General features: G+C 35.4%; 2 protein-coding genes across 4 annotated transcripts in view; both read left to right on the forward strand.

Annotated features, from left to right (window-relative positions):
* LOC112524638 (prostaglandin E synthase 2-like) overlaps positions 1-3,618 on the forward strand; it is a 21,357-nt gene extending 17,739 nt beyond the window's left edge. For 2 of the 3 annotated variants that reach the window (XM_025134563.1, XM_025134564.1), the window contains 2 exons: positions 2,614-2,739; positions 3,344-3,618. In XM_025134563.1, the coding sequence (XP_024990331.1) occupies positions 2,614-2,739; positions 3,344-3,483 (266 nt within the window). In that variant the 3' untranslated portion in view covers positions 3,484-3,618. Of the gene's footprint in view, positions 1-2,571; positions 2,740-3,343 lie in introns of all 3 variants that reach the window. The other variant, XM_025134562.1, reaches the window with a different exon arrangement.
* Positions 3,619-7,258: 3,640 nt separating this feature from the next.
* LOC112524637 (peroxisome biogenesis protein 12) lies at positions 7,259-16,593 on the forward strand. Its single transcript, XM_025134561.1, has 10 exons — positions 7,259-7,448; positions 7,577-7,682; positions 10,176-10,324; positions 10,759-11,008; positions 13,012-13,121; positions 13,652-13,726; positions 14,166-14,252; positions 14,386-14,472; positions 15,013-15,150; positions 16,195-16,593. The coding sequence occupies exons 1-10, from the start codon at positions 7,341-7,343 to the stop codon at positions 16,264-16,266; spliced, it is 1,182 nt and encodes a 393-aa protein (XP_024990329.1). The 5' UTR covers positions 7,259-7,340; the 3' UTR covers positions 16,267-16,593.
* Positions 16,594-18,937: the final 2,344 nt, after the last annotated feature.

Consider the following 18,937-nt stretch of genomic DNA (forward strand, 5'->3'; position numbering starts at 1 on the left):
AGGGATGAAATTAGGCAAGTTTTAAAATTCGGACCTATTTAAGGAGTTCACGAGCGGTCGCGAATGTACCAAGTAGCACGCAGTCACGCATCCCCGTTCCCACCACGGGCGATAAAATACCTCCACCACCGGCCACCCTACCCTAGCGTAACCGCCGCATCCCTCAACCCCATACGATGAGAAGAGCTTCCACTCTCGCCGCCGCTTCCACTTCGTTATCCCGATCCATTCTTGCTTCCTCCCAACACCACCACCACCACCACCACCATCGATATAATACTCTTTCAAGCAACTTCCCTTTACGCTACCAATGCCGGTTCTTCTCGGCGGTGGGTTTCTACATCTATGGGATCCATGTCCCCAGGAGGTTCATCGGGTGCTGCTAAAGTTTTTCTGTCGATGGGTTGTCTTGCCGCCACCGTCGCTGCTGGTGCCTCCTCCCTTTACGCTACATTTTATGGTTTTCATAGGGTATTCTTTTTGTCACTTGCACAAGCCTTGTGTAATGGCAGTAGAGCATGAATACGTAAGAATTTGATGGTGAGTATGATTGTAGGAGCCATTGCATTAATACGAGACATTTTAGTTTTTAATTTTTTGATGAACATCTCAACTTGTTTTGTATTACTTTTACATGTGTGTCTTTGCTAATTGATAAAGTGTATCATATGCCACCTAGTTTTGTCATGTTTTTTCTTCCCAAATTCTGTTAGTTTAGAAATGGTTTATACATCRTATGTTATCTAGTTTTGTCATGTTTTCTTTTTTAAGTTTGATGAAAGGTGTATACATCCAATTATTTGATGCGTACACATATCTCTGCCATCCATTCTTTTGCCATTAGCTTTGAATATATGATAATTACTTTGCTTGTTTTGTTCCTTTTTCAGCATTTCTAGATTACTATGATGTGCCATACAAAGTTGTGGAGGTGAATCCACTCAGTAAGAAGGAAATCAAATAGTCTGATTACAAGAAGGTGCCTATACTTATTGTGGATGGGGAACCGCTGCAAGATTCCTCAGGTTTTCTTCAGATTGATCATAGCAAATTTGTGGTTCTCTTTTTTTCTTTAAGTTTAGTATTTAGGCTTCAATCAATGTTGATATAATTATATAAACTAAATGTGAGCCTTTTCTTTTGTACATTTGACGAGGAAATTGATGGCATCTAAGGATATAATGTGTTTCTTTTGCAGCTAGTATTGATCAGATGAGGAACAAGATCAGTCCCAYGAGCTCTAGTTCACTGGTTGATGATGAGGACGAGGAAAAGAAGTGGCGTAGGTATGTTTTTTATTCCCATTTTATTCTCTATGTCACTAATAAAGTAATGATAAATGCTTCAACACTAAGGATTTGGTGAAAATGAACACCAATGTTCAATGCTGTAGAAGGCAATGTCTTAATCAAAACAAAAGTTCGTAAGTAGTGCTTGGTTGGGCTCATTTTTGCCGACATTGCACCTAGCCAGTAGAAAATTGAAAAAGCATGGAGTGTGTAGTTGAATGCAGCAATTCAAGCCTATAGACAGTCAACACATTGACCATTCATTGCGTTCTTAAATCACATTGACCCCCTGATAGGAACCATATTCATATCTTGTCTCCGAATTTTCTTTTATTTATGTCATTTGATTGTCCTACCGACTGTTACTTTGGCTGTATAATTTTTTTCATATTGACCCCTAATCATGACCTCTAGTGTTTTAATCAAGTTAGCATTTTGCTAGTAGAAAATATTTTTGGAACGAGTCCTATGGGTTACTCTTGGTGCTAATGAAGACTGGGACTATGTGGGTGGGTTGATGAGCATTTGGTGCATATGCTATCGCCAAATATTTACCGCAACACTTCTGAGGCTCTGGAATCCTTCGACTATATCACTAGCAATGGTAAGCCACTATAATGCATCTCACTTACATTGGATGCTTTTCTTGTTATCATGCACTAGAATTTTCATGGGTTTGGAATTATAGTGATTTTATAATTGCCTCTGCATGTATAGTATGCTTAGATTTGTTCTTCGATTTGTGCATTTTGTTTCATATTATAACTTGTACCTTCAACACATTAGATGCATTTCTTGTTAACTTGTTCCACAATCTGAGCTCGCTCTCATGATGTCAAGTGCTGGAAAGACGCTAGCCAAAATTTTAACATATTAGAACTTCAAAACAGGGCAAAACATTTGAAATCTCCAAACTTCGTTCGCCAAAGTAGAGCTCGTTGATYTTTTGCACTTTGAAGTCTTGAAGGATGTCCTCTAAACCAATCCTCTTATCAATCTTTCTTTTGATAAACAAAACCAACAATCTTCCATTTATTCTGTAGCCTTGTTTTTACAATATTCATTGTTGGAAACAGCATGTTGGATTCAAGGACCCCTCAAGACAGTCCGAGAAAAAAGGCCCACTTACCATTGAGGGCTATTTTTGCTTACTGAGCAGGTTCATTGGAAGGTAAGCGGTCAGCTACTTGACATTGAGCATAAAAGGAGTGTTGGAGGGAACCTGNAGTACATATATTAAGTTCAGAATAATCCTGAACTTTCTGTGCTCTTGCAATTCCAGGTAATTTCAGCTTTTCAGAAAAATATACAGTAAAATACGCAGGCGCTGCTGCTATGTATTTTGTGTCGAAGAAATTGAAGAAGAAATATAACATCACCGATGAAAGGACAGCCTTGTATGAAGGTGCCGAAACTTGGGTTAATGCACTTGATGGCAGGGAGTTTTTAGGTCAGTTTTCTTGATGGCAGGGAGTTTTTAGGTCAGTTTTCTTGATGGCTTTCATTGGTGTCTATACGAATAAAAATTCTGTTCGTCAAATTCTATGTCTCCTCCATGTCCATCAATCACATAAAACCGCCTCATCACTTTATTGAGAAGAGAATAAAAAGATGAATTACTTAAATTTATATTTAAATAAAATAAAATTGGATGCTAGCAACACACACATACATATATGGGGGCGATTCAAACGAGAAGGCGAACTATTAATGAAAAAGAAAAAGGTCGTTAATGTACAAAATCATATATGATTCACGTACAAAATCATACATGATTCACACTTATATATTCACGTATAGAATCATACTAGTTCAGAAGTCGTCCGCTTCCATTTTTTGAAGTTAATGTAAAATCGCATGTGAGTTTGTATATTAACGATCTTTTTCTTGTTTTCTTAAATAGTTAGCGTTCTCGTTTGAACCTTCCACCCCCCTCTCTCTTTCTCTCTCTCTCTCTCTCTCTCTCTCTCTCTCTCTATATATATATATATATATATATATATATATATTCAATGTGTTAATCTAGTTAAGTTTTGTGCTCCTTACGACTGCAGGGGGCACCAAGCCTAATGTGGCTGACCTTGCCGTGTTTGGAGTATTGAGACCCATTCGTTATCTGAGATCAGGTAAGGATATGGTTGAGCACACACGAGTGGAGAATGTTGTTGGTGCATCTTCAAGGATACAAACCTAATTTTCATGTTGTATTCATCTTGAAGGCCAAGTGATATGCAAGAAGCAAAGTATATATACATTTTTGCCTTCCGTCTTGACTAAGTCGTGTTGAAAAACTTCAAGTTAATTTTGTTGCTWTGAATTCGTAGCATGATACGAATTGTATTGCGATTCCTTTGCTGTACAAGATGATGACCAAGGCCACATGTAGGTCGGGATAGAGAAATAATAGAATACCAATCGGGGGTGAGAGGATACCTCAAAACTATGTAGCTTGTGATTGAATGAGAGTAGTACCAGATTAGATATATTTTTGGATAGTCCTCGTGGTGCACCCCTTTTTTGTATCTTTAGAATGAGAAATGTCGAATAAGAGAACTTTGATCCATTGGGGGTGGAGGTAGAAACCTTTATGTCACACTTGTTTTTGCTATTGCATTCTAGGGCTTGTTTGGTTTGTTTTTTACAAGCCCTGTATTGGATGAAATCGTTTGTATAGGTTGTGTAGGTTTTTCAWAGATGGAGGGAGGTATGCTTTTTAATTGGGAAKGGGGGCTTGGAAAAATTCAGCTTTTTGTATAAAACTCCTCCRKAGAAGCTTATTGAAAGAAGACACTATYTGCATAATTAAATTACTACCAAACARTCATGTATGGTTGAATGTATCACTTGTGAGTCCCATTAAACTTTAAACTTCCCYKAGTGTATCTTGCCTCACAAAATAGATGTTTTTGTTGATTAAATTTGAAGCACTTMTGTTAAATAGGCTTGCATCTAACAAAAAGATCAAAACATACCGAACGTAACTATTAGTACTTTGTTGCATTTGTAAAGGTTCAACACTTGTTATGTATTTGAACGTGATTATAAGTTGGTTATCTWTCARTTTTATARAGTTAAATAKAYGGACCTTATRAAGTACGTATTCAGTAATCAGTTATGAACTTAAATTGTAAGAGATTTTAGAAATATGTGATTAGTGCTWTATAACATGATATTTAGATCGATAATGTTTGATTATGTGTTTTTTYTTGAAAATATTGTTAATCGAATAATTAATTGTTTGAGTTTYGATAAATTTTAATTATTTATGGAACTAATATATAAATGATCAAAAAGACAGGGTATTATAAAATGAAAGATGGTCCCTCAAATATGTAAAAAGAGAAGGTAAATCAGAAATTTTTATHAGTGAGTGTGTTTTCTGGTTCTTTTGTTTTCATCCCTATAATTCAKTTTATAASAAAACAACACTTAAGTTMACATTTTTATTTTGGTTCTCGTCACTGTTGCTAACTCTGCCAATCATTTACTGTTAGKTKGAGTCATGTRTKTCTCATAWGAGACATTTTAGTCATTTTATATGTAAATATGACGTGACATCTTTAGAAGAAAAAACTCGAATTCTTCTCTCCTCTTTTTCATGTTTGAAAGATCATTGGCTCTTGTTGGTATTTCCTTCTTTACTAATTCAATTTAAAACCGTTTCCATCGATCTCTTGTATGCCGTTCCTACGTTCATATTCATTTTCATATCTCCGAATTCTTGAAAGTAGCAACCCCTAAAACACAACAAGACCCCCTAAAGACTAGATCAAACAATCAAAGGAAACAATCTTTATCATAGTCCAACGTCGTTAACTACATAAAAGTTCATGTCTTTTGTTGGTATTCGTTCATATTCATCATGATTGAAGAATATTTACTCGTGTGTCGTTTTTCTTAATTCCACCAATGCCCCTTGTTGAACACGAGCACATCCATGCCTTTCCATTTTATAGAGCTTCAATCCATCTTTCCAGCATAAGACACAAGTCTTTATGATACTCGGTTGTACAGTTGAAATTGATGAATCTATACACCAAGTACCCCATGTGTTCATGTTTGTTATCTAGTGGGGTACTTGGTGTATAAATTCATCAATTTCAACCMCAATCGAGTATCATAAAACCTTGTATCTAATGYTGAACAGATGRAYTGGAGCTCTAGAAAATGGAAGGCATTGATGTGCTCGTGTTCAACAAGGGGCATCGGTGGAATTATGAAAAARCGACACACRAGTAACTATTCTTCAATCATGGTGAATTCATAWGAWTAACAACGAAATACATGAACTTTTATGTAGTTAACGACGTTGGACTATGATAAAGATTGTTTTCTTTGATTGTTTGTTTTAGTCTTTAGGGGTCTTGTTGTTTTTCAGGGGTTCACTTTCAAGTTCTGGAGATATGAAAATGAATATGAACGTAGGAACAACATACAAGAGATCGATGGGAAAGGTTTTAAATTGGATTAGTAAATAAGCAAATACCGTCAAGAGCCAATGATCTTTCAAACATGAAAAAGAGGAGAGGAATTCGAGTTTTTTTCTTGTTAAGATGTCACGTCATATTTACATATAAAATGACTAGAATGTCTCGTATTAGAAACACATGACTCCAACTAACAGTAAATGATTGGCAGAGTTAGCAACAGGGACGAAAGCTAAAATGAAAATGTTACCTCAAGTGTTGTTTAGTCAACAAAAACATCTATTTAGTGAGGCAAGATACACTTAGGCCAGTTTAACAAGTTTAAAGGGACTCACAAGTGATACAGTCAACCATACATGACTGTTTGGTAGTGACTTAATTATGTAGATTGTGTCTTATTTCAGTAAGCTTCTATGGAGGAGTTTTATGCAGAAAAGTGAATTTTTCCAAGCTACCCTTCCCAATTAAAAAGCAGACCTCCTTCCATCTATGAAAAACCTTCACAATCTGTAAAGACGATTTCATCCGACATAGGACTTGTAGAGAATAAAACCAACAACCCCTAGATAAGCACGCACTTAGTAAGCGTTTTGTAAACGGCCCCTTATTTATTCAATAGTAAATTTGAAATGATATCTTTAGGGAAAAATTCTAATCTCTCTTTCCTCATCTTCATCGTGTTCTTCATATGTGATTCGTTTGGGAGAAATCAATGAGGGTCCCTTTTATGCTTGTCATCTACTGTTGTTACTAATGAATTTTCGATATGTGAAGTGAATAGTAGACCAATCTAGAAACACACGAGGTTTTTGATGTTAAAATTCATTAATTTCAATCGTAGAATCGAGTATTATAGAGCTTCACATTTGGTGTTGCAGAGCAAGCCATTTGTTGGTTTACCAAAATAGGTGAGAACCATTTTGATAATATGGACCGGAGCTTTGGAAAATAGCAAGGTGTCGATGTGCTCGTGTTCAACAATGGGCGTTGGTGGAATTTTGAAAAGATGACATGAGGAAGTGTTCTTGAGTCTTGATGAAGTCATACGAATAACTATAAAAAAAACCTGAATTTAATAGACCATATTTTTTATTAAAACATAAAATGCGATAAAATTTGCATTTTATTTTTCCATTACATGTTGTAAAAACTATAAACCACCAATTAATGCATAAGTTGATCCTTAAAAGACAAGAACACAAGTACTTCTTGTTAAAAACATTATTTCAAAATCTTTGATCAATGAAATATTTTAACTTTGAATTTATAAATCATCTGATTTATGATTTAAAATCACAACAAACTATAAAATTAGCATCAAAAAAGACAGAAAATAAAACAATATTTATTGTTTTAAGTTGTCGACTTTATAACCAAAATGATTTACACGTTGGTGGTATTGTTAAATGCGTCTGATGATAATTGAATTTGAAGGGAGTGATATGTTTGTTGTGTTTATTTTTTTAACAAGAAAAAGAAATAAGAAAAATAAAAAGAGAAATCCAAGAACATCAATACCTTGTGGGATAACAGACGAGCGAAAGAGAGAGAGAGAAGGTTCATCTTCCCCACAAAACCTCTGAGTTCCAAGTGGAGAGAGAGAGAGAGAGAGAGAGAGAGAGATATGTTGTTCCAGGTGGGAGGTCAAGGGAGTCGTCCCACCTTCTTCGAGATGTCTGCTGCTCAACAGCTCCCATCCAGTCTCCGTGCTGCTCTTACCTACTCCATCGGTGTATGCTTCTGCTTATATCATTCATTCATCCATCACTTCAATTGTTGAATTCTCAATTTCATCCTCCGACTATTACAGATTGTTTGATCTATGTTGGTTATTTGCTGAATCAATTGGAATGAAATCAGGTGTTGGCTCTAAGAAGACCGTTCCTCCACAAAGTGTTGGATTATGAAGACGAATTCTTTGCTGCGCTTACCCTCATTCTTGAAACCCACAGTTTACGCACCACTGGTAGAGCTGTCATTGCCTCTTTTTAATCTTGTGCATTTAATTAATCGATTAGAAACTTTGTGCTATGGCTGCATCCGTGATGCAACCAAATCGAACCCTCTATATGTTGGTTGATTAAAATTCTCTAAGTTGATAGTTTTCTGTGAAAAAGCGTTAATGAACCATTCCACTACCGTACTTGGAGAAGACAAATACTTTATGAAGTTCCCTTTTCATTGCAATGGGCTATTTGGTTGTGGACGGTCAATTCAGGGATGGGAACTTGGTCATAGAAATGTTGTTTAATGATATATGCAGGGAGATAAATATAATTAGGCTATGGTTGCATAAGTTGTGATATAAGCTCTGGTGCCTTGTTGAAGGTGCGGACATTCACTGAACATTTAACTTGATGTAGTAATCTTTTCAGTATTCAAATGTTGCCTCCATAAAACGTTACTTGAAACACCATCAGTCGGATTGTGGTTCAGCCATTCAGCTTATTTTCATTATCTTTGTTAGTATAAATGCATCCTATGTCTAAGAATGAAACATACGTGACATATCCAATTCAAAAATACCATTCAAAATTATCGCTGCCCTTAACAACTTTGGCTATAGCCCACTGCAAGGGATACTATCTTCTTATGTTCTCAAAACTTCTATGATTATGGAGATATTGCTCTGCTTTGGCTATTCCTATTGATAAACTTAGCTTCATATATGCTGCACAAGAGGAAAAGGACTCCAATATAGGGGAAAGGCCTTCAATCATCTGCTAAAAGTTCTTAGAATTACAATGATGGGAGAGGCAGTTAGTATCAGATGGAGTAAGGTGTTTTTTTTGGTGGGGGCATGGGGGAGGAGGTAAAATTTCATGACGGAAATTGAAAGAAAGGAGAGGCAAGTGTATGCACATGTGAACCAAAAAAAACTTGTTCTTGTGCGTCCATTGAAGTGTGAAGAAGCATTCGTAATTTTACAAAATTTGTTGGCCTCGCATCACCTGAGCATTATTCTTTTGTATTATGGCTCCAAGAGAAAGGCATAGGTGGAGAATCCCCTAAGTTTTTAATTTTTAGCCAACAATATGATAAGTGTTTACTGTTTAGACTAAAGAAGGCTGTCCATAGTCTGAAGCAACCGCCTTAGACTTCTCCAATATATAACTAAAATAAAGAAAATCATCTTTGAAATTACTCATCAAGTGAGATAGGAAATTCTCTTCCTTTTATGTCTTAGTGATCAATGACAATGAAGACGTGTTCTAGCATAAGAGTCTCTTAGCCAAGAAATATGAGGTACACAATCAATTAGATTCAGCTTTCTTTTATTGGACTTAAGGATGCTTAAATCAGTCATGCCCTTTTTTCCTTTCTTTCAGAAATTACCCTTTATCTCCTTCACATGAGGTTTTGAAACAAGTTGGAAATGATGAAGAGATTGATAAGTAGGTTAGTTTATTTATCTCATATCACACCAAAACTGGATTTTCTGTGAATGGGATTAGCGTTTTCAAGGCCTTTTGAATTTGGAAACAGCATATTGGATTCAAGGACCCCTCAAGACAGTCCGAGAAAAAGGACCACTTACCATTGAGGGATATTTTTGCTTACTGAGCAGGTTCATTGGAAGGTAAGCGGTCAACTACTCGACATTGAGCATAAAAGGAGTGTTGGAGGGAACCTGTTACTTGGTGTAGTAGGAAGCAGAGGGTGTTATTGGCAGATTAACTGCAGAAATATAATAGAAGACTATGCACAATGGAGCTACTGAGCTTTTATGGGTTTGGAAGCATATACTTACGGTATATGTTTGGGTTTCTGTACACCTGTCCATGATAGGAGGCTATGTGTTGATTTTGACCCAGTACATATATTAAAATTAACCAACAAGAGGAGCTGGATAGTGGGTGCATTTCATATGTGGTAAATGCCTGATACTTCACTTGTCTTGCCAACAAGGCTTATAATTGATTTGTAACAAAATTAGGCGATCTTTAGATGCAATGGGAGCTTCCGCTGAAAGATGGCATATGTGACTTTGCAAGGGTAAGGCCCTGCTTTTTTGTATTTATGTGATCGTTGAAGTTCCTTCATCTCTTTTTTAATCATATCTTATTAAAAATGATTATGTTGGCAATGGTCCTCCTTGCAGTCATATTAACTTATGAACAAGTAATGAATTGTTATCATTAGAGACAAGAAAATGCCAAAAAACCCAGGAAATTTTTTTGGTGTAATAGGAAGAAAGGACAGCAAAATTCAGCAATGCCAAATAAACTCGTATCTGGAGCAACTATCTTCAGTCACTACCAAGTCCTCATGCCTCTTCTCATCCCTCAGTTAAACTAAACTTTAAGAAATGAAAAAGAAAAGATTACCATAATGGCATCATCAGCTGGGTTACCTGAACTTGCTAAACATTTTCGAGGTTACACTCTTCATATGTTATGATATTAACATTTCCAATTCGCTATGTCTATATTAACTTGGTGCTATGGTGTTCTCCCAGATGCTTCTTTTGCAGAGTCTTTATATGGCTTACGAAGGAGAGCAGTTAATGTTCAGGTGAAAAAGGAAGACCTTCATACAGAAGCAGGAAATAGAATTCAAAATTCTGGACTAAGGAAGCGTCAAAAGCTTCTCTCAGTTGTCTTTCTGGTAGGCCTACATAGATTGTGATCAAGAGGGTCCATGGTCTTTTTATCTCTTTTTTTCCGTCTCATTTAAGCAGACATGGATGCACTCACTCTTCTTTCATTTCGATGCTGAAATTATTATGTGCTCCATGGTAGTGGGGTCTAACAAAATTTTATTTTGATAAAGCCTAGTTCCCTGATGCAAGAATGATAATAGAACTTTTGGCTTTTTTTTCCAGTAAGTTATACTTACATGGCTGCACTTTTATTGAATCATAATAGTAAAATAGACACTTTCTGAGACTGATATTTTACTGTCAGTTATATGTAGTGGTGACATACGTGACTTACTATTCCATTACTCCAAATTCCAACCTCCACTCTTTTTACTTTCACACAGCAAAGATGTTAAATGGCTTTTGACTTGCGCATCATGCGGATAATGGTGTGATGCAGGTTGTGTTGCCATATTTGAAGTCAAAGTTGCATTCAATCTATAATAAAGAAAGAGAAGCTGCACTTCAAGCTAGTCTTTGGGCAAATGTTAACGAAAGGTTTGATGAAATTGACAATTTGGGTCATGCCGGCAGTTCATTTGCTTCAACTAGTGGTTTGGATACAGACTTGTCTGTTAGAACACGCTTCAGAAAGAGAATGCATAAGATTGTAGCTACTTGCTACCCCTGGCTGCATGCTGGGAGTGAAGGTAATGGAACTTAAGATACTGTCCAGTCCTTGATTATAAGTTGAAACCAAGTGATATAAAGATGAAAGGTTTTATCTTGATTGCATATTATACTGTCCTTCTAGAACTGATTTTCACCATAATGCAAATAAATGACCAACAATTACCCTTTCTAGTTAATTTTTACATGAGTAGTCTCCATAGCATCTTTCTAAATGGTGGTCAGATCCTTGTAGTATATTCTTTCTGTATATTGATCTGTATCTGGTTTCACAACTGATATTTTGTGCAGTTTCTTGGGTAAGCTAGAATATTTAGAAGTTATACATGTACATCACTCACAAGCAGAGCTGTGGAGACATTAAGTGTCATTCTTTTTTTTTTCTTTTTCATTTCATCTATTGAGTTATGCATTTGGATAGAGGGTCGTAAGTTAGTTGCATGGTATTAGTTGCTTACTTTCTCAAGATCTCATTGATCTTGTGTCAATTTTCAAGCTAGAATTGATTATGGTATCACCAGGAACACATTATCAATAGAAGATTAATATTCTTGCCTTTCCATGTTTGTATATCTCTGAAACATAGGTCATTTGTATATTTTACACTGGGGTAGGATGGTACAACTAACCCTACGACAAAATTGTAGGTAAGAGGGAGGCTTAATCCCTAAGGATATTTCCTTGATTTCAGGTGATATGGTCATATGTATCAACTTCTTTCTTTTTCTTGTGCACAGGAAAGGGTCGAAAAAGATTCATGTTGAGTGAGATGTGTAAACAGGAGACCAAGTTCAAAACAGGAACCTTGTTACCTCTATTTTATATTGACGTTTTCTCCATGTTGGATTGATAGTTCATGATGAAAATAGATGAGAGGATGATAAATTTTGTTATCTTTTTTCCTCAATTGAAAAACTATATAGAAAGAAAAACACAAGACCACTTCTTAGAAGTCATTATGTTGACTTGCTTCAACGGATACCTAGTCTTCTATCACATTTGTTTGGAATTGGTAAGGAAGCCCTGCAGGGTGCTGTGGATGCAGCTTTTTTTCTTGATGTTAGTAGTCATACAAGATTTCGGTTTACTCTTACTAAAGTTGGAAGCTATAATAAGGATATTATTTGTAGTTATATCGGTAATAGAATACTTTTCTTGTATCATGTTTAAGTTGCCTTGGCTCCATGTTTCCTTGTACCATGTATTCATATTATTCTCAGTAATGACAATATATATACACACACATGTATATAAAAACCCTTATGATTCTCGGTATCATAGTATTAGAACCTGGGGCAACAAGAGAGTCATGTGCTTCTGGCAGAAGCATCGAGTGTCTTTTTTTGGTTCTCTCTTTTTTTCCTAGTCTTTCTACAGAATTTGTATCTTGGTGAAATTTGTTGGAAAATAGCCTTCTTAGAATTAGGATCCTTTAGGTTTTTGGTTGTGTCTATTTACTTAGGTATGCATGCCCATCTATTGTATTATTTTAGGGTTTTCCTCTTGGCTGCAAACTTTTTTCAACAATTAGTGTTAATATTTATTAGAGCTAAGGCTTTTAGATCCAGCATTACTCTTACTGGAGTAGTATTGTCAATGCTACCTTTTGGTTTTCACGTTTAGTTTGCTTTGATCAAAGCTTCATACTAGATATTTATCTTAGGTAACAACATCATACGTCATTGGCAACCTGCCAACCCCTAATTTGTTTCACTTAATGTTATTGAAATAACATGTGCACTTCAGTTCTGGAGGTTATTAGGAGAAGAATGGTATGGCTGACTAAATGTCTAAATCTACCATCTGAAAGAAGGAAGTTATAAAATTTGTTGCAATACGCATGCATTGCTGGTGTTTCTTCATTGTCCTGTATTTTGTGTTAACCTTATTACCTTGTTTTGTTTTTCCCTCTGCTAACCTGAACTGATCAGACCAGCTGGTGGACCTCAGAGGAGTGTCTTGTTGCCTCTTGTGTTGATCTTCAGTTAGCCTTCCCTAATCTGGCTGATTTTTTATTGTGCAGGATTAGCATTTGCTTACCAGCTGTTATACCTCTTGGATGCTACTGGGTTCTACTCCCCAGGATTACATGCGCTTGGACTCCAAGTTTGTCGGGCTACGGGACAGGAGCTGGTATAGATTTTGAGACAACTTATGTTTAAGATTGAGCAGTCTACTTTTATCTTTTCTGCAAAATCTACAGATACGCCAATTGATATATGAAATTGAAATTTCATCTTGTTACCATGTTTTCATCCATGCAATGCCGCATTTGGAGTAGTGAAAAATACTAGCCCCTCCATCCCAAAATAAGTGTGATGTTTGACTAGGCACTTGGTTCAGTAAAAGGGTTTGATATTGGTCAAATATCGTAAATACCCCTTAATTGATCCAAAGGAGAGGAATCTTGTGAACCATAAGCTATTGGCCTTAATATCTTGTAACAGTTACTAAAGGGTAGATAAGTAATATTGTATGAAACTTTGTCAAAAAGAAAAACAATGTTGCATCTACATTTGGACAACCCAAAATAGACATTGTTTTTTACGGAATGAGGGGAATATCAACTATTTTTCATAAATTCCCAGTCTACTGTTTCTTTGCCTTTTCTTTTATTATTGTCATGTTCTTTTTCATTTAGTTGACTTTTGATGTCAAGGTAGATGGACACGTCTTCGAGAATTTCCAAAATAAGAAGTAACGAACGTGAAAGACTACGTGGCCCTCCTTGGTTGAAGGTATGCTTGAACTTCTTTCTATATATGCTCTACATCTTGTTAAATGTATGAAAGTAATAGGTATGGAAGCTGCGTCGACAATATCCAAGTAGTTCCAGAAGTTCTTTATTCAGTATACAAACCAAATTCTCCAAAAGTAATCTACTACCCCCCCCCCCCCGGGTGGGGGAGACATCTGCAACGGCCTTCCTCGCCTTTTTGTTTATAAAAGTGTTTTTTGAGCTTTCAGCTCCATGCACACCGCTTCGTTTTATAAAAGAGGGCATTGTGGAATCATAATCTTTATAAATGGTCATTAGAACCTGTAAACAGTGCGTTTTGCATCTTTATGACATCTAATTTTTTGTGGTTGGATTTCATGGTGTATGTTATGATGGTGAGTAAAGCATTGTGACATTAATATTGTGAACAAATTTTTGTTGACATTTGATGTGTTCAGGTAGTACAGGGAGCATTGCTCACTTGTGCTTATTCAGTTCTGGACTATGCACAAACTGGTCTGATAGCTGCAGTATTTGGTTTTAAGGTCGGTGGGTTTTCTATATATACTATTACGGCCATTGTTCTTAAAGAAACATATAAGCATATCATATATACTATTGCGTCATCCAAACCCGCACAAATAATACCGACAATAACATGATGTTCATTATTTATAGATGATGGAATGGTGGTACCAATCTGCCGAGGAGAGAATGTCGGCTCCAACCGTGTATCCTCCACCACCTCCTCCTCCCCCACCAAAGGTATATATCTTGTCCTATATCATTCAAAAAAATTATATCTCCTATACATGTAGACTAAGGGTCCATTTGGTTTGACGGAATGTTTTTGAGGTATTTGGATTTCATAGACGGATTTGGAATCTTTGGTGTGTATGATTTGGAATGGAATTGAATTCCATTCTTTATAAATATTATATAAAAACAAATTATAAAAATAATTAAATTACACTTTTTATTAATTGATTATTGCAAAACAAGTGTTTTTAACGTATTTAAAACATTATTACAAACAAATATATGAAATCCTGCTAAATACCAACCATCCCATGGTATTCTAAAATCCCTTGTTTGTGGGATTTCATTTTCGGACTTCCCTTTTAACCAAACGCGGGACTGAAATGGAACCTGATTCCAAATCCCACCAAATTCCCCAAACCAAACGGGCCCTAAGATTTTAATCTGAAGAGATGCTTTTATTTAGATAGAGTTGAGAAGTGGTATGTTGTCGCTGTAGTTATGATGTACATCATAATTATATATAATTATCTTTTCATGTAACAGGTTGCCAAGGAGGGCATCCCGCTGCCACCTGATCGGACCTTATGTGCCCTATGTTTGCAGAAGCGTGCAAATCCTTCAGCGATTACAGTTTCTGGCTTTGTGTTTTGCTATGCTTGCATCTTCAAGTATGTTTCCCAGGTACGTCTCCTCTAACCAGCATCTTCAACATTAGATCTCACTTGCAAAACCTATTGAAATAATCTTTGTGGTCCCATTCAGTCACTGCTAATTCTGTCTTATTGGTTTCCATTAACATTTAAGAATTTACATAATTAGTTTTTCAAATTGCCTAGAGTAAGGGGCTGTTTACCCAAACGCTTACCCAGTAAGCGTTTACCTGTAAGAGTCAACACTCTCACTTAGCTTACAGGATAAGATTCTAGTCCATCAAAATGGCTTCGTATGTAACAGTATTTCCTGGTAAGCGCTAAGTGGGTAAGAGTCGTCACCCTCACTTACCGGGTAAGACTCTCGGTCCTTGCCATCGCTTTTTCCGGGTAAGGTTCTCGGTTCTTGCCATCGCTTTTTCCAGGTAAGGTTCTCGGTCCTTGCCATGTACATCCGGTAAGGTAAGTGACCCGGTAAGCGCTTACCGGGTAAGCATTTGGTAAACAGCCCCTAAATCCGTATTTTACAGATACAGCAATCATGGGTATATTGTCAATTATGGTCTTACAGATTCAGCCGCTCTACTCTTTGGGGATGGAGGACATGTCTGCATAAATCTCACCTCCAAACCCTACTTCCGAGTGGGATATACTGGGTTCCTTTGATTTGGTTTCATCAATTATGGCTATAGTCAAGTATGGGTTGATAACTCCTACTCACCCCATAATCTGGACCACACTATTATGATGGGTCCTTTGGTAAAATCAGCTTCCGACAGGTTTCTTTTCATCCATAAAAATGCCTAGAAACCTGTCAGAAGGTTATGGATAAAATAAAATAAAAACACTTGTCGAGGGATCATTTGGCTAAATAATCCCTATTTATTTTGATACAGTATCTGTTTCCTCATCATTTGAAAAATGCAAAGCCATTTCTTTTCTTTTTTTGAAACGGAAAAGAAACGCACACGTCTCTAAAGAGAAGAGACTCGACTCAAAACCTAATAGTTGTAGACTTCATTGATATCATCAATGTGCAAAGCTATGTCTAATCCTTGGTTTTTTTTGACAATAGTATAACCGCTGCCCGGTTACCTTGGTTCCTGCAACCGTGGACCAGATTAGGAGGCTGTTCCATGACCTGTAGAAAAAGCTTCATACCAAACGGAGAAGCTTTTAGCTGCAGATTAACGGGTTTACCCGAAAGAATTTGATGGATAAATTAGAACTTGTGAGTTTCTTCTAAGCCATCATATGTGATTTCATCCCTGAACTGAGGGAACCCTAGATGTCTATGAGTTCATTGTTGTAGACTAATGATAAAAGGAAAGGAATCCCATATGTAGCCTCACTTTCTTTGTAAATAATGAGAGTTTAATTTATCATCTATGGTGTTAGATTAATGGAATTATACATGTCTTTAGGAATTACAATAATGCAATGAGTTAAAATGGGCTCTTTCTCACAATTGCTATAATCTTTGGTTGGATATCTACATCAATTGCAAAGTTTATTAGGGTCTTATCAACCTATCAAGTTAGCTTAAACGAACCAAAGAGTTGTCGACCCAGCGGCCAGCGGTACTTGGACTCGGATATCCGGGTATTTGAATCTTTTTTTGGGTTAAATTATGTTGGCGATCTGGGTTTGTGGTTATATAAAGCTTGGGTAGGTATCTGGATCTTGTACGGAAAGACACTTTTCAAATACTATATTTTGCACCTATAAGGCCTTGGTTTTGCACAAATTTAGTACTGGGATAATCAAAAAAATTCATATGCGAATTAAGGCACAAATTCGTATATCTATGTTAACCAGCTCACGTTTTATGTATCTATATGAGAGATTAGATAGTTACGGATGGTTTAAACAGTTAAGACATGACTACATAGTAGTTATAACTGTCAATAGATAAGATTCATAGTAGTTTTCCAATTTAATCTCACCTCTATCTGAAAACCGGGACTTTCAATATTCATTAAATCAAACATTAAATAACATTTTATTTAATGTGTAGGGGTAAAATAGTCATTTTATATTATTTAGATTGTTTATTCAGTCCAACAATCAAACATCATCTAATTCATACATGACTTAATGAAAAATAATCGAACAATCCCAGTTGTCTATCTTAAGTGGTGTTTGATTTTTTTAAGAGAGATTGAACTTTGAAGTTTTATTTCATTTCCTATTGATAAGATGTGATGGTAAAGTACGAAAGCAGAACCAATAAGATTGTTTTCGTCCTTCAGACTTTTCAATAAGAACAGTTATCAAACAATTATTTTCTATTTTACACCAAAATCATACAGTTTCTATTAATCATTATGAATATTTAATATTTTTTTTTACCAAATCATTCAACATTAATAAACAATCATTTATTGGTTATGTTTTCATACTTTAACACAATATTATATGACTCATCGTTTAACACCTTGTCGATGTTTCGGTTGTGGTACCAAAGGCACTCGGGAAGTTGGTATACTTGTATGCTTTCAGCAATTATTCATTTCGCATTTGACTACCCAAAGATCAGTGTGGGCATGATAATCGGGAGGTAAGGACATCTTAATACTCTAATGCTCAAAACTGATGAGGATCAAAATGTGCATTTTAACATTATTAAAATAAACAAAATTCCACACATACTTTTAATAAAACACAAATTTTAGAATTAGTCTCGACAGAGCATCTCCAACAACTATGTTAAGATAGAGAAAATATGAATTTTAGCAACAAAAAAATTGCTCCAACATCTATGTTATCTTGTATGCTAAACTAGAGAAAAGCGGAGAGATTGTAAAAATCTCTAAATTTAGAGAAATTTATAAATAAAGATGAATTATTATTTTAAAACTTTCCCACCAATAAGAGGTATTTATAATAAATATTTAGTAGAGAGAAATAATATTTTTATTAAATGTATTGAATACTTTAATAATATAATTAATGTTAGAATTTCTAAAATAAAGTAATTGTTGGAGTTGAATATAATTTATTTTAAATAAAATACAACATAGTTGTTTGAGATGCTCTAAATATTCTAAATTCAAATAGAACAAATAAAATTGTAGGTGTCATCCGTTGAAATTTAACAGATTTTGGTTGAACGGATTAATATCGAATCATCCGCATGTTTGATTTTGGGAATCGATCCCATTAATTTTAGACAATGATTCGATCCAATCCATTAATTTTATAAACTCTCATTCTCACCCCATCCTTCATGTTATATACCAGAATAAATAAAAGAAAAACTTATAAATTATATGTTCATAAATATAGGGTTGGGTTTACGTGAGACCAAAAGTTTTTCATGAGACCCGTAAGACCAATTTATGTTCATTGATCAACTTTATAAACTAATGATCTAATGGTCTAAAGTTGCACGGTGACAATTTTGTGATTATTAAGAAGTCTCGTGATAATTTTGTGATTATAAATATTCAGATTGTAAATCTAATCCAATGGTTGAGAATTGGTCTAACACGTCTCATGAAAAACTCTTGATCTCATGTGATCCCAAGTTTGTATATATGTGTATATATCTATACTATATTATAAAGCATTTGGCTACAACTCTTAAGAACTCTTAAAACTCTTAAACTCGTTCATCCCTATCCGATTTCATTCCATATTTGAATTCGTGTAACTAACTGCAGATAAACACAATCAAATACAAGATAAACATCTCATTTTAAATAAAAAAATCTAAAATATAATTAGTATAATCATTAAATTCTAACAGAATACTTAATTATTATCTTTATAAAACTTATAATATTAAACCAAAAATAAATTGTTTTATTATTAAA

Source organism: Cynara cardunculus, assembly GCF_001531365.2.
Source record: "Cynara cardunculus var. scolymus isolate 2C chromosome LG 13, CcrdV1, whole genome shotgun sequence".
Lineage (NCBI taxonomy): Eukaryota > Viridiplantae > Streptophyta > Magnoliopsida > Asterales > Asteraceae > Cynara > Cynara cardunculus.

Excerpts from the sequence above, each read along its gene's own strand:
- LOC112524637 (XM_025134561.1), top strand. The coding sequence starts at position 7,341 with ATGTTGTTCCAGGTGGGAGGTCAAGGGAGTCGTCCCACCTTCTTCGAG. Across the intron at positions 10,325-10,758 it reads TTCTCTCAGTTGTCTTTCTG|GTTGTGTTGCCATATTTGAA; the intron begins GTAGGCCTACAT and ends GGTGTGATGCAG. Across the intron at positions 13,122-13,651 it reads GGGCTACGGGACAGGAGCTG|ATGGACACGTCTTCGAGAAT; the intron begins GTATAGATTTTG and ends ATGTCAAGGTAG.